This window comes from Mesoplodon densirostris, chromosome 3 (genome assembly GCF_025265405.1).
Source record: "Mesoplodon densirostris isolate mMesDen1 chromosome 3, mMesDen1 primary haplotype, whole genome shotgun sequence".
Taxonomy (NCBI): Eukaryota; Metazoa; Chordata; class Mammalia; order Artiodactyla; family Ziphiidae; genus Mesoplodon; species Mesoplodon densirostris.
The window spans coordinates 84,527,219-84,541,532 of NC_082663.1; the positions used below are offsets into that span (position 1 = coordinate 84,527,219).

At 36.7% G+C, this 14,314-nt stretch overlaps 1 protein-coding gene across 1 annotated transcript in view; it reads right to left on the reverse strand.

The window, feature by feature from the left end:
* Nucleotides 1-13,796, reverse strand: part of SLCO4C1 (solute carrier organic anion transporter family member 4C1) — a 63,033-nt gene extending 49,237 nt beyond the window's left edge. Inside the window, exons 1-2 of the mRNA XM_060091827.1 lie at nucleotides 13,451-13,796; nucleotides 10,105-10,368 (exon numbers count right to left, since the gene is read on the reverse strand). Coding sequence (XP_059947810.1) covers nucleotides 10,105-10,368; nucleotides 13,451-13,796 — 610 coding nt within the window. The remainder of the gene's footprint in view (nucleotides 1-10,104; nucleotides 10,369-13,450) is intronic.
* Between the last annotated feature and the right edge of the window lie 518 nt (nucleotides 13,797-14,314).

Here is a 14,314-nt window from a genome sequence, read left to right on the forward strand (position 1 = left end):
AATTAAAACCTTTTCTAATATATTACTTTGAAAGTGTTTAGCCAGACTTTTGGGATATGTCAATATCAAGTGGCACCTAAAAAAAATATGTATCATATTGAAAGATTTTTAGTTGTTCATATTATCTTGTAACTACCATTGACAATAAGTAAACAAACCAAGAAAGGCAGGTTTTTTACATTAATATAGCTGTTAATTATCATGAACATCATTTTTATTCATTGCTACTATTTAATGAGCACTTACCCACACCAGACACAACCTTATCACTATTTGTGTATAATTTCCTATGAAGTAGCAGTTACTATCCTCATCATGATTTACAGTTGAAGAAACTTGTCCAGGGTCACAAAGCTCTATCATACAGTGCTTGAGCAAAAATTTAAACTGTTTTGTCTGATCTTAATATCCCTGCTATATTGCTGCATATTTTCACTCAATGTAATGTGCTAACAGCATTAAAATAAAAGAGAAAAATACATTAAAACACACATTGGTTATTTGTGCATTTTTAAGAACAGTGACTAAGAAATAAGAATTTCCTCATTTCTTTCCTACCACAAACCACATTTTTACCAATCTTTCTGAGGTAAGCAAAAAGCATTGCTTAATAATTACCTCCCATACATTATACCTGGTTAGACACAACTTTGCCTATGGTCCACTTGAATGTCCTACCAGAGCATTTCCTTTTATTTCATACATGAAGACAAATAAGGGTAATCACTACTAACAGTCTATCAAAAAATAACTCTGACATTTTATCACCACTTTAGAAGTACAGTAGATACATAGTGAAATCAATATTTTATCAAGTAATTAAGATGAAACCAAAAATAGAATATCACTGCATTTTGCTTCTATTTCTGAATATGCTTCTCATTTTAGCTTCCTTTTTCATACTGCAAATTTTTCAGATCCAAAATCTTACCCATAAAGATCATCTATGGCAAATAATTTTTGCCTCTGATAACTTACAATTCTTCCCAGGTCAGTGGCCAAAAGAAAATTATTCTCTATGGAATATGTTTATTCCATGAAGCCAAGTTTATGGAAAATGTGAACAGAGAATCCCACATTGCCTTTATCTGCCATTACCTACTCTTACTGCCTTCTACAGAAGGACAATTCATCAGGCTCCTAATATGCCTCCGTTGAAGGGATCCAATCATTCATTTATATATTTGACAACTCAACAAACATTTCTCAGGTACCTACTATCTATCACACGCTGTTCTAGGTGCTGGCCATAAGGAAGTTTCTAAATTCAACAAGGGCTTCAATACTTAGACATAAGACAGCATAGAGCAGATTTTTCCAAAGCCTGTTCACTGAAACACTAATCTGGAGGAGAAAATGTAAAGTGAGTAGTGCAAGCAGGGTAAAAGGGACAAGCATATCAATGGAGTTCCTGGTCAAAAAGTTCAGAACTATACATTTCATATTCCCTAACTAAAGAGGCACACAATGCATTCACTTTTACAGTGATGCAATAGAGACGCCTCTTTAACTTTCATCTTTTCCCAAACTCATTGAACTACGGAACCCGTGTTTAACATACTCTTTTTACTTTACTAGTAATTTTTATTGAGTATAGTTGCTTTACAATGTTGTGTTAGCCTCCACTGCACAACAAAATGAATCAGCCATACACATACAGATATCCCCTCCCTTTTGGACTTCCCTTCCATTTAGGTTACCACAGTGCATTAGGTAGAGTTTCCTGTGCTATACAGTATGTTCCCATCATTTGTCTACTTTATACATAGCATCAATAATGTAAATGTGTCAATCCCTGTCTCCCAATTCCTCCCTCCCCACTCCTTTCCCCCTTGGTATCCATACATTTGTTCTGTATGTCTATGTCTCTATTTCTGCTTTGCAAATAAGATGATCTATACCATTTTTTCTAGATTCCACACATACGCATTATCATATGATATTTGCTTTTCTCTTCCTGACTTACTTCACTCTGTATGACACTCTCTAGGTCCATCCACGTCTCTACAAATTACCCAAGTTCGTTCCTTTTTATGGCTGAGTAATATTCCATTGTATATCTTAATACCTTCAGAAACTCTGCTCAGCAGATCATATTTTGAGATATGTTGGGATGTTACTTTCTCTTGTTCAAGGCCACTCATTTTAAAATTTATACCTATCTGCAAATTATAACTGTGGGCAGAACAGAGTTTGTGCTAACATCTCATTGACACATGCTTTCATACTTATTTTTCTCAGTGAGTTTCCTCTATTTCAAAAGTTAGGTCATTTGAATTTCAACAAAACTGGCTACATTAAGGTATGTAGTATTTCATGATGGTTATGAAACTCCTATTTTAAAGGAAAATATAAAGCAATAATCCTGAAATGAAAAGAAACCTTTTTCTCTATGCCCACAATTGACTTTACAAAATAAGTAAACACTAAACTGGACACATATTTCCCAGAGGCCAAGCAAAATTAAAGCATCCTGTATTGAACTGGTGGTTGAAAAACTCTAAGATTCTTGGCCCTATGTCTTCTCCAATCTAGGCAAGCATTCCATATTTAAAAAACAAACAAACAAAAAAAAACCTTAAGAATACAAGATAAAGACAAAACGGTAACTAAAAATTAAGTCTGACTTTGAGTCCTGCTCTAATCATTTTCCTAGTTCAACATTTTTAGGTAGTCAGCCTGCGTAACCATAGTCCTTAAATGCAGAATTCTCCCTGAAATACCATTTCTAAAATATTAGAAATTTAGTGATGAAGCAAAAGGGAAGTGTTGAGAGCTACATTCTTTTGAGAGAAAGGGATGGAAAAGAGAAACAAGAAAATAATACAACTTAGGAAAATTTATCCAACTATTGGTCAGTAAAGAAAAAGAGATTTACTGGATTTAGTAATTACTTCTCTACAATTCCTAAGTATTGCTATTTACTAATGGCCCCTGTCACAAAGTTTCAAAGAGAAGAAAAGATTATTTTGTTTGCCAACATTAAATTAACTCATCCAAAGGAAATTAAAAAGTGCTTGAATGAAAACAATATGTTACGTGGTAAAGATTTATTTATTTATTACATTTTAAAAAATATTTAAAAGTTATATTAAAATATGATGTTTTATGTTAACGGTCTATTAAAATATATCAAAAGTGAGTGGCAAATATGATTTACTTGAAAATGTTTTATGACATTATTCTATCTTCAGGTTAACACATACCAAAATTAGCCCTTAGAAGCATTTTTCTCTGTTAAATTTAATTCTTCCTTTTTCGCGTGTTTGTCCAATAACAAGCAAAACTTCTCTTTGATAAATGTTATCTCCATTCAAAGATAGATAATCACCTCTAAACCTTATGTGTCCTTTAAAACTTCCCTTAAGAAAATACTTTTCCCAAATCTACTCAAATTTATTTTTTATAGAACAATAGAAAATTCAAGCTGATTCCAAACACATTTTTCTACCTTTTTGTTAACTCTTAACCTCCTTCTGTGTAATTCTCACACCTGTGGAAATTATACATGCTTATCATATTTCATATTTTGTTTTCTTCTATTTACAAACTATATTACATTACTTTAATCTCCTCTTACAGAGATTATTTTATCCAAACTGAGCCTGAGTTTGGTTTACCTCAAGTTCAAAAAAACAACAGCAACAAAAAAAGCACACAAGGGAATGTGTTAATTCTCTCAATGTCAGTTTCAAATTAAATTACATGTATGATTTCAATTAATATGATTTCTTAATGTTATGCTCTTTAGATTATTTATGTAATGTTACCTAAGAAGATTATACATTTCTTTGCTTCTAATTTATTTACAAAAAGCTTTCAACTAATTTGTTTTCCTTTTCTCACTTAAATCTCCAGTTTTCCTCTATATTCTCCTTAGAGTAGGATAAATAACCCAGATTTTTGGTTACAGAATCCCATATTTGCAAAAGTGGGTTAATTCACTTGAGCAGACAAGTATAAAAAATAATGTAAAGATTTCAAAATAGCAACCAGGCATTTTCATATATTGACTGTGGGAGAGCAACTGGTATATCCCTTCCTAAAAGTCAGTGTGACATTATCTATCAAAAATTAGAATGAGGAAGCCCTTCAAACCAGTATTTTCATTTCAAGGAATGAAGACTAAAGAACAACTTGCACATTTACATAAACGTACATGTCCAAAAATATACATTGCAACATTGGATATATAGTATGCAGTTCATACTTAGGTCCAAACCTGAATTCTTGATTTCCACTCCCAATTCTGTTCTAACCCAGTCTTCCACATTAGAGTAAATGGCTCCAGTTGGTCCAACCAAATATGAAGGAGTCACCCTTTCTTCACAATCAATCCACTAGAAAGACCGATCTCTTTTTCCTTTAAAATACATTGAAACCCAAAGTGGGCAGAAGGAAAGAAATCATAAAGATCAGAGCAGAAATAAATGAAAAAGAAAACAACAGCAAAGATCAATAAAACTAAAAGCTGGTTCTTTGAGAAGATAAACAAAATTATAAACCATTAGCCAGACTCATCAAGAAAAAGAGGGAGAGGACTCAAATCAATACAATTAGAAATGAAAAAGGAGAAGTTACAACAGACACCGCAGAAATACAAAGCATCCTAAGAGACTACTACAAGCAACCCTATGCCAATAAAATGGACAACCTGGAAGAAATGGACAATTTCTTAGAAAGGTATAAACTTCCAAGACTGAACCAGGAAGAAATAGAAAATATGAACAGACAAATCACAAGTAATGAAATTGAAACTGTGATTAAAAATCTTCCAACAAACAAAAGTGCAGGACCAGAAGGCTTCACAGGTGAATTCTATCGAACATTTAGAGAAGAGCTAACACCCATCCTTCTCAAACTCTTCCAAAAAATTGCAGAGGAAGGAAAACTCACAAACTCATGTTATGAGGCCACCATCACCCAGATACCAAAACCAGAAAAAGATATTACAAAAAAAGAAATTACAGGGCTTCCCTGGTGGCGCAGTGGTTGAGAGTCCGCCTGCCAACGCAGGGCACACGGGTTTGTGCCCCGGTCCGGGAAGATCCCACATGCTGCAGAGCGGCTGCGCCCGTGAGCCATGGCCACTGAGCCTGCACGTCCGGAGCCTGTGCTTCGCAACAGGAGAGGCCACAACAGTGAGAGGCCCACGTACCGCAAAAAAAAAAAAAAAAAAAAAAGAAAAAAAAGAAATTACAGACCAATATCACTGATGAATATAGATGCAAAAATCCTCAACAAAATACTAGCAAACAGAATCCAACAACATATTAAAAGGATCATACACCATGATCAAGTGGGATTTATCCCAGGGATGCAAGGATTCTTCAATATATGCAAATCAATCAATGTGATACATCATATTAACAAACTGAAGAATAAAAACCATATGATCATCTCAATAGATGCAGAAAAAGCTTTTGACAAAATTCAACACCGATTTATGATAAAAACTCCCCAGAAAGTGGGCATAGAGGGAAACTACTTCAACATAATAAAGGCCACATATGACAAACCCACAGCAAACATCATTCTCAATGGTGAAAAAGAGAAAGCATTTCCTCTAAGATCAGGAACAAGACAAGGATGTCCACTCTCACCACTATTATTCAACATAGTTTTGGAAGTCCTAGCCATGGCAATCAGGGCAGAAAAAGAAATAAAAGGAATACAAATTGGAAAAGAAGAAGTAAAACTGTCACTGTTTGCAGATGACATGATACTATACACAGAATCTTAAAGATGCCATGAGAAAACTACTAGAGCTAATCAATGAATTTGGTAAAGTTGCAGGATACAAAATTAATGCACACAAATCTCTTGCATTCCTACACACTAATGATGAAATATCTGAAAGAGAAATTAAGAAAACACTCCCATTTACCACTGCAACAAAAAGAATAAAATACCTAGGAATAAACCTACCTAGGGAGACAAAAGACCTGTATGCAGAAAACTCTAAGACACTGATGAAAGAAATTAAAGATGATACCAACAGATGGAGAGATATACCAAGTTCTTGGATTGGAAGAATCAATATTGTGAAAATGACTATACTACCCAAAGCAATCTACAGATTCAGTGCAATACCTATCAAATTACCAATGGCATTTTTTACAGAACTAGCACAAATAATCTTAAAATTTGTATGGAGACACAAAAGACCCCAAATAGCCAAAGCAGTCTTGAGGGAAAAAAATGGAGCTGGAGGAATCAGACTCCCTGACTTCAGACTATACTACAAATCTACAGTAATGAAAACAATATGGTATTGGCACAAAAACAGAAATATAGATCAATGGAACAAGTTAGAAAGCCCAGAGATAAAGCCACGCACCTATGGTCAACTAATCTATGACAAAGGAGGCAAGAATATATAATGGAGAAAAGACAGTCTTTTCAATAAGTGGTGCTGGGAAAACTGGACAGCTACATGTAAAAGAATGAAATTAGAACACTACCTAACACCATACACAAAAATAAGCTCAAAATGGATTAGAGACCTAAATGCAAGACTGGGCACTATAAAACTCTTAGAGGAAAACATAGGAAGAACGCTCTTTGACATAAATCCCCGCAAGGTATTTTTTGATCCACCTCCTAGAGTAATGGAAATAAAAACAAAAATAAACAAATGGGACCTAGTGAAACTTCAAAGCTTTTGCACAGCAAAGGAAACCATAAACAAGATGAAAAGACAACTCTCAGAATGGGAGGAAATATTTGCAAACAAATCATCAGACAAAGGATTAATCTCCAAAATATATAAACAGCTCATGCAGCTCAATATTAAAAAAGACAAACCTAATCCAAACATGGGTAGAACACCTAAATAGACATTTCTCCAAATAAGACATACAGATGGCAAAGAAGCACATGAAAAGCTGCTCAACAACACTAATTATTAGCGAAATGCAAATCAAAACTACAGTGAGGTATCACCTCATACCAGTTAGAATGGGGATCATCAGAAAATTTACAAAGAACAAATGCTGGAGAGGGTGTGGAGAAAAGGGAACCCTCTTGCACTGTTGGTGGGAATATAAATTGAGACAGCCACTATGGAGAACAGTATGGAGGTTCCTTAAAGAACTAAAAATAGAATTACCATATGATCCAGCAATCCCACTACTGGGCATATACCTAGAGAAAACCATAATTCAAAAAGACACAGGCACCCCAATGTTCATTGCAGCACTATTTACAATAGCCAGGTCATGGAAGCAACCTAAATGCCCATCGACAGATGAATGGATAAAGAAGATGTGGTACATATATACAATGGAATATTACTCAGCCATAAAAAAGAACGAAATTGGGTCATTTGTAGAGACGTGGGTGGATCTAGAGACTGTCATACAGACTGAAGTAAGTCAGAAAGAGAAAACCAAATATCGTATATTAACGCATATATATGGAAGCTAGAAAATGGTACAGATGAACCGGTTTGCAGGGCAGAAATTGAGACACAGATGTAGAGAACAAACGTATGGCCACCAAGGGGGTGGTGGAGTGGTGGTGTGCTGAATTGGGAGATTGGGATTGACATGTATACACTGAGGTATATAAAATGGATGACTAATAGGAAAATAAATAAATAAATAAACATTTAAAAATAATAAATAAAAATAAAATACACTGAAAATCAATCACTCCTCTAGATCTCTACTGCTACCAACCCCATCCCAACCACCCTTATTGCTCACCTGAGCTACAATAAAAACCTCCTGGGTGATTTCCTCCCATCTACTCTTGTCCCTCAGAACAATAGAAGCCAAATGATCAATTAAAAACATAAATAAGATCATGTACCTCCCTGTGTAAAACTCTCTCATGAATTCCCATGGCACTTGAAGGAAAATCCAAATGCCTCACACTGGGGTCTACCTGACTCTCAAATTCTTCTCATGCCACATTCTCCCTCGCTTTGATCATGCTGGCCAAAACTGACAATTCCTAAAACCAGCCAAGCTGTTTCCTGCTCCAAAGCCCGTGATCATTTTTTCTCCTGCCTGGATATCATCTTCCTTGGCTGGGTCCTCATTATCCAGTTTTCAATCACAATAGCCTTCCCTTGCCCACAAATTTTCCCTTTTGTACACTATTACTTCACAATACTTGTTCTGTTATACACTCACCTCAATCTTCAGTTATCTTGTTTGTTTATTTTGTATTACCTCCCACTAGTATATAAAATCCAGAGGGCATGAAACAGTCTCACTGCTATTATTTCAGCATCATGTATAGTCCATATCAATAAATATTCCTCATAGGAATGGCAGAATAATGTAAGGGCAACCTGAGTTTTTGCTTTTATTTGCCACAGATAAACTATTATTTAAATTATGAGTCATAATTTAGAGTAAAAATTTTACAGATCAGCCAATTCCTCTACCTAATCTACCTCAACTAAAATAATGAAAAATATCAATATGAATTTGGTGAAAACTTGCACAATATACAATAATGTACTAAAAGTTTTTAACCTGGCTTCAGCAACCTTCTTGGCTTCATCTCTGGCCACAAACACACCTTAATTTGTGGCCATTTCCCTTTAGTAAATATAAATTATTCAGACTGGCTGAAACTCAACACATGTATGGCAAGAGACGGAGCTAAGAAGACGGCTGAGGACAAATCAGGCTTTTGCACTGGACTAGGTGTTTATGTTTCAGTTTAGAGAGTCAATGATTTTTTTAACAAAGTCTGTATACTTTAAGAACAAACAGGGCATCTGATCAACTGGAAAAATGAGGGATTAGATTCAGTACAAAGATCAACACCTAAATACTAGAGACACAACAATATTTTTGCTATCATAGAATCAGTTTCGTATTTCTTGTGTGACAGACTAAAATTCAGCTTTTCCCTTTCCTCTTTGAAATTAAGATTTCAAAGGTATTATACTAAAGCCTACATGTGTTTTTCCCAAATCTACCCCCAGAGAAAGTATGTGAAGTTGGCCTGATAAAATCCTGTGGAATCTTAGATAATATACTAAAATCTAGTAACTGTTCTTTCTACTGATAACACATTCACCTTATCCAATTCATTCCAAACTGTATCACATTTTTAAAACATCCCCTCTTGGACCATATGCTTGCATATTCTATTTTTATTTCCAAAATGAAGTCTGCTTTCTAAATAAGTGCACCCCTAAAACCATGCTACATGATATATACTTTGTTATTGAAAATATTTTCCCATTTGTTGTCATTCTATAATTGGGAAATAGATTTAGGGAAATGTTAACACTTTAATATGAATTTTCAAAATTAATACAAATATAACCATCCTAACTTTTTAAAAATAATGCCTATTGTGCAGGAGGCCCCAATTCTCCTTTCTTCTTAATATAAGCCTTTTCTTCACTTACCTAACCTATCAAAACTTCAGATTTTGTAGCCCTCTGATTTTATTTCAATACTTGCTATTAAAAGTCTCAAGAAGGACAAAAAACGTTAAGGTCTACTTTCATTAGCACATTTCTTGGGCTCTACCATAATTGTTTTTCCATTAAAAAGGATTCTTTGGGGGGGAAAAAAAGGGAAGAAATATAAATAATCAAACTTCCTTTCTGAGCCTTTAAATAATGTACTGACCAGAGCAACACTTTAGGTAACTCATGAAGCTCTGTGTCTCTAAACTAGAGTCAAAAGTAAAGCTAGTTTCAGTTCTCAGGAAAAGATCCACTCCTATAAGTTATACCTCTCTTTCTCAAATCAGGCGTCAACATGTCCAGGGTGCAGAGCTATAGGCACAGCAAATAAAACCATAAAGGGAAAAACTAGATCTTAGAACCCCAGTGAAGTCACACCACCTGCAAACCAAAACAAGTCATGTCTTTTCTGAGGAAGATTGTGTATAATATGGGGAATGAGTATTAGAGGATTAAAAACTTGGAGAACCACTGAAGGGATGAATAATGTGCAATCTGTCTCAGTAATCTCCTAACACAATTCAATAATAACAAAGCAGTAAGCAGTGGAAGAGACTAGCCTTTACCCTATTTACCCATACAAGTGAGCTGCAATATAGAGTTGCAGTATAACATAGTTTCATACTACTTCTTAAAATAAGCAAAACACAACAGAAACTTACCTTCAAAAAGGGACCCGAATTGGTATTTTCCACTAAAAAATTTTGGCAATGAATATATAAGTGCTCCCAATCCTATCATAAAGGATGCAAATGCAAGCCATCTTGGTTTGTGTCCTCTTTCACCAATGAATGATATAAATAAAGACAACAAACAGAATGCAATATCATAGCTTGATGATATCAAGCCTGTCAGGGAACTCTTCAATTCATAGCGCTTCTCAATAGTGGAAATGCTAATATTTACTAGGCCATTTACCACCATACCTAAAAGAGAGAAGAGGAAATTTAAGTGCATTATTACAACTTTACCATATAGATTATGATTATTAACGACATACTAAAATTTGATTGTTTGTTTCTTTTGATATTTTTAAATGTACCAATTTTAAAAATCTCAAAATTTCAAAGCTAAGCAAGCCAAATATATTTCCTTTACAAATCAGCTCACTTTTAAATTATACACTTGTGAATTTTCAGATGTTAAATAAAATTGATGCTTATCACATACTGAATTATAACTAACTTCATTTTTCTTTAAATGACAAAAAGACTGGTAAAGTCTCATGAGGCTGGTTTGCTAGAGAGTTCCAGGTGTAGCATAGTCCCATGGACCTCGCTTGGAAGAGTACAAAATGTACAGGTGATTGAGAGGTCAAATACTAAAACTGCTCAGATTACTCAATCTTTAAACATATTTATAACATGAGATCCTTGACTTAGTCTTAAGAGAGGTGAAATTGAGTTCTCAAACCTCTATTTTCTTCTAGCACTCTTTAAAGTTATCATTTAAAAGTTCCTGGGGCAAAAATAACAAACTGAAAGTCTTATTTTAACCACTGGCATTCTAAATAATAGGCAAAGTAACAGAAAAAAGAAAAATAAAAAACCATTATACTTCATCTGCTCATTATAACCATGATGAAGGAGTACAAGATAAACAAGGAAAAGCTGAAATCCAATTTTGACTGACTTAACGAAAATGTCCTGTTTGGATATAGATTAAATATATAGAAGTTTAAACATTACTATAAAGTGAAAATAAAAAGCATCTGATCAAATTACAAAGTTTTTAACTGATTATTCCTTTTACTTAAGAGGCTGCCATGAATTGTTTTCATTCATTAATTAATAGAAAGAGTATATCCAAGTCATGATCTCTATAATCTCTTCAAATTTTGCTTTATCAAGACTGTAACTAGGAATGTATTTCAAGAAAATTTGTATAAGTTTTAAAAGTCCTAACATGATTTTTACTTTTATGTCAGTTTAATAAATCTATAAGCCAATTTATAATTCTTGATGTTTTAAGATAAAATTTCTAAGGTACCTAGGAATGACACATTTATAAGGAGATGAGGTTGTCTGAGAATTTGAAAATTTCCCATCTAAAATCAACTTTCTGACACCCTTGCCATACTGATTAAAAGTCAGTCATTAGAACTCACTGTTTTTATGGTAAAAAATTTTCTAAGAAAGCAAATTTGCAAACTCTTGTGGAAATATAGCACTTTAAGCCTATGATCCCAATGTGAATTCTATGCTACACAAGTTCCAAGAACTTTGCTTTTAAAAAAAAGAAATTTCATGAAACATTGCATACTATGTCTATTGTAAATGCATGAAGCTATGAGGTATATTAGGAAATTAAGTGCTAAGAAAAATCCTGTTTATCTTTGAGAAGTGCTGGGTTAAGTAAACTCACTTGACAAGTTTTGGGTCTTTTTTTACCAATTAATCACCTATTACTATATCATGGAAATGGTCTTCCCAAGGATATTGTTTGAAAAACACAATAATAATGTTTTCAGTCATTCAGACTTAAACCCAAATAAGAACTTACTGGGTCACTTTCATCTCAGATTATGCTTCTGAAATTGGAGATTTCTAGGTAGAGTAGCTCCAGGCTAAACTTGACACATTTCTCTAAGAATTTCAATTATATTCGATAATAATTTTAAACAATATTTTATATTAAATGTAAAATGATATATTTTGGAATAATATTGAAATTTCAGAATACGTTTAAGATAATACACAAGACAAGGAATTTTTTACTTGTGCCCAATTTCTTTGAACTTTGCATTCCCTTGACACTAAGATGCTTCACAATCACTGATTTTGGACAACTGAGATCAAGATGTTGAGAGAAGGCCAACTTTGGTGGGGACAAGAAAGGTGGAAAAGGAAGTAACTCTTTAGCACAAAACTGTCCCTAGTAGAAGAGCTACAGACTCACAATCAACAAATATTTACTCAGCACCTAACCTGTGCAAGGGACACTGAGTTGCTTTAAGACAGTGGAGCAGGAATAAGAACAGGAAGAATATATTTAGATAGTCTTCTGTTAATCTTTAAAAAGAGCAATTTCAACCCACCTCCTCCCCCAATTTTTTTGAGGGGGGGATTAGATTTCTTTCAATCAGTCCTTGATTGCCTCTTTACAAAATATTTTTAAACTATGACTCAAGTGACCAAAAAATATCTACATACCATCAAATTCTAGCTAACCAACAGCATGTCCTTGAAAATGCTGCACTTTAATGCCCCCCTCCTTAATTTGTCGCCTTAGTTGTAACTTCCCATTTCTTTCATTCCCTGCATGCTTTCTTTCAGGAGAGTCATTGTCCCTCTGCCCTACTACTCACTCCTCCAAATCAGGCTTAGATTGCAAACTCCTGAGGGTATAAACCTGGACTTTACCAGTAACTCCCAAGAGAATCTAAAAGAGATCCTCGAACAAACAGCCTTACCAGTTAACAACGCCTGAAGCCTTTGCGGATTTACTCACTGGGCTCCACGAGTGCATCCAATACATTCAAACTATACTCAAAAAACACGAATGCCTAGATCTAACCGATACTATATATTTTCAACAAGTTTCTCCTTCGAGAACCACCCTACCTCAACTGCAAATTTATTAATTCTTCTCTTCCAGAAACAACGTAAAAAAATCCTTTTAATAAGGGGGTTTAGCAAAATGTGTGTTTTTGTAACGTACAGCGGATCTCCCCCGCCCCACCCCCCAGCAAAAGGTTCCCGAAGGAAGGCTCCACTCATCTTCTCTGTAGGAATCGAATCGGCTAGACTGAGGTAGAACACTAAAGAGAAAAAGCTTGCATGGCCAGTTTTAAATGTTTCCATAAAACAGAAGCTAAAATGTAGATGCCTGAACCTCGTTGGTTGACGTCGGTGCGAGCGCTTCCAAGTCCCAAGCCTGGGGCCACCTAGCTCGGCGCGTCGACCCCTCGGGCTCGCGGCGCACCTGCCCTCTCCTCCCCGCCGGCCCTCCGCGCCCCCCTCGCCCCGCGCAGGCCCACCGCCCTCTCGAGCCGGCTCTGAACCTTACCTTGCGTGAGGGCCAAAAGGCAGTAGTGAAACAGAAAGCCCTGGGGCGTGTTGCAGCACTGGAGACACTGGGGTTGGAAGTTCCCCCACCCGCAGGGCCCCTCCTCATACTCTGACAGTGACTCTGGCCCGGACCGCTCCTGGGAGCCAGGAGGAGTTACTGAAGAAAAAGGTGGCTCCGGGGACTTCTGGGGCTCCTGAGGCTCCTGCGGCTGCGAACCCTCTCTCAGGGGATTAGTGGACAAGACAGAGACCTCGACGGAAGAGGGCGATGGACACAAACGGCGCGGGCTGTTTGGACTGGAGGCGACGAAAGCCGGGTTCTCGATGCCTTTGCAGCCCTTCATGATCAGGGTGGGTTCTCCCGACTCCCGTGCGTCGGAGCCGCAAAAAACTAGGTCCCGCTCTGGCTCCTCCTCCGGGCAGGTGGCAGCGCCCCCGTGCGGGAAAAGTTCCCGCCTGCCGGGCGTCCGTCTGCAGGGGCTCTCGCCGCCGCCGGGACACTCCTCCGCCAACTCGCGGCCGCCTGCGGCGCAGAACGCGGGCGTCTGGCCCCGCGGTTGTGTAGTTGGCGCTCCGCCGCGCCTCACCTGTCGCGTGGGCGTGCGGCCCGGCGGCCGCCACGTAAAGGGGAGGGGGCCCTCAGCCCACCTCGCTGCTTCCCAGAGCCCAGGGACTGAGAACCAAATAAAGGTTGTGAGAGTCTCCTGGCCCTAAAGTTCCCGCTGGGTGCTGCCGGGAAGGCTGTAAACACAGTTGCATCAGGAGATTGTTCAAGAAAATATCCGGCGGTTTTCTTCCCTTGCTGCTTACCAAACCAGGCTAGGTCTGGACTCCGAGAGTCAAGCAGCCGCAGGTACAATAC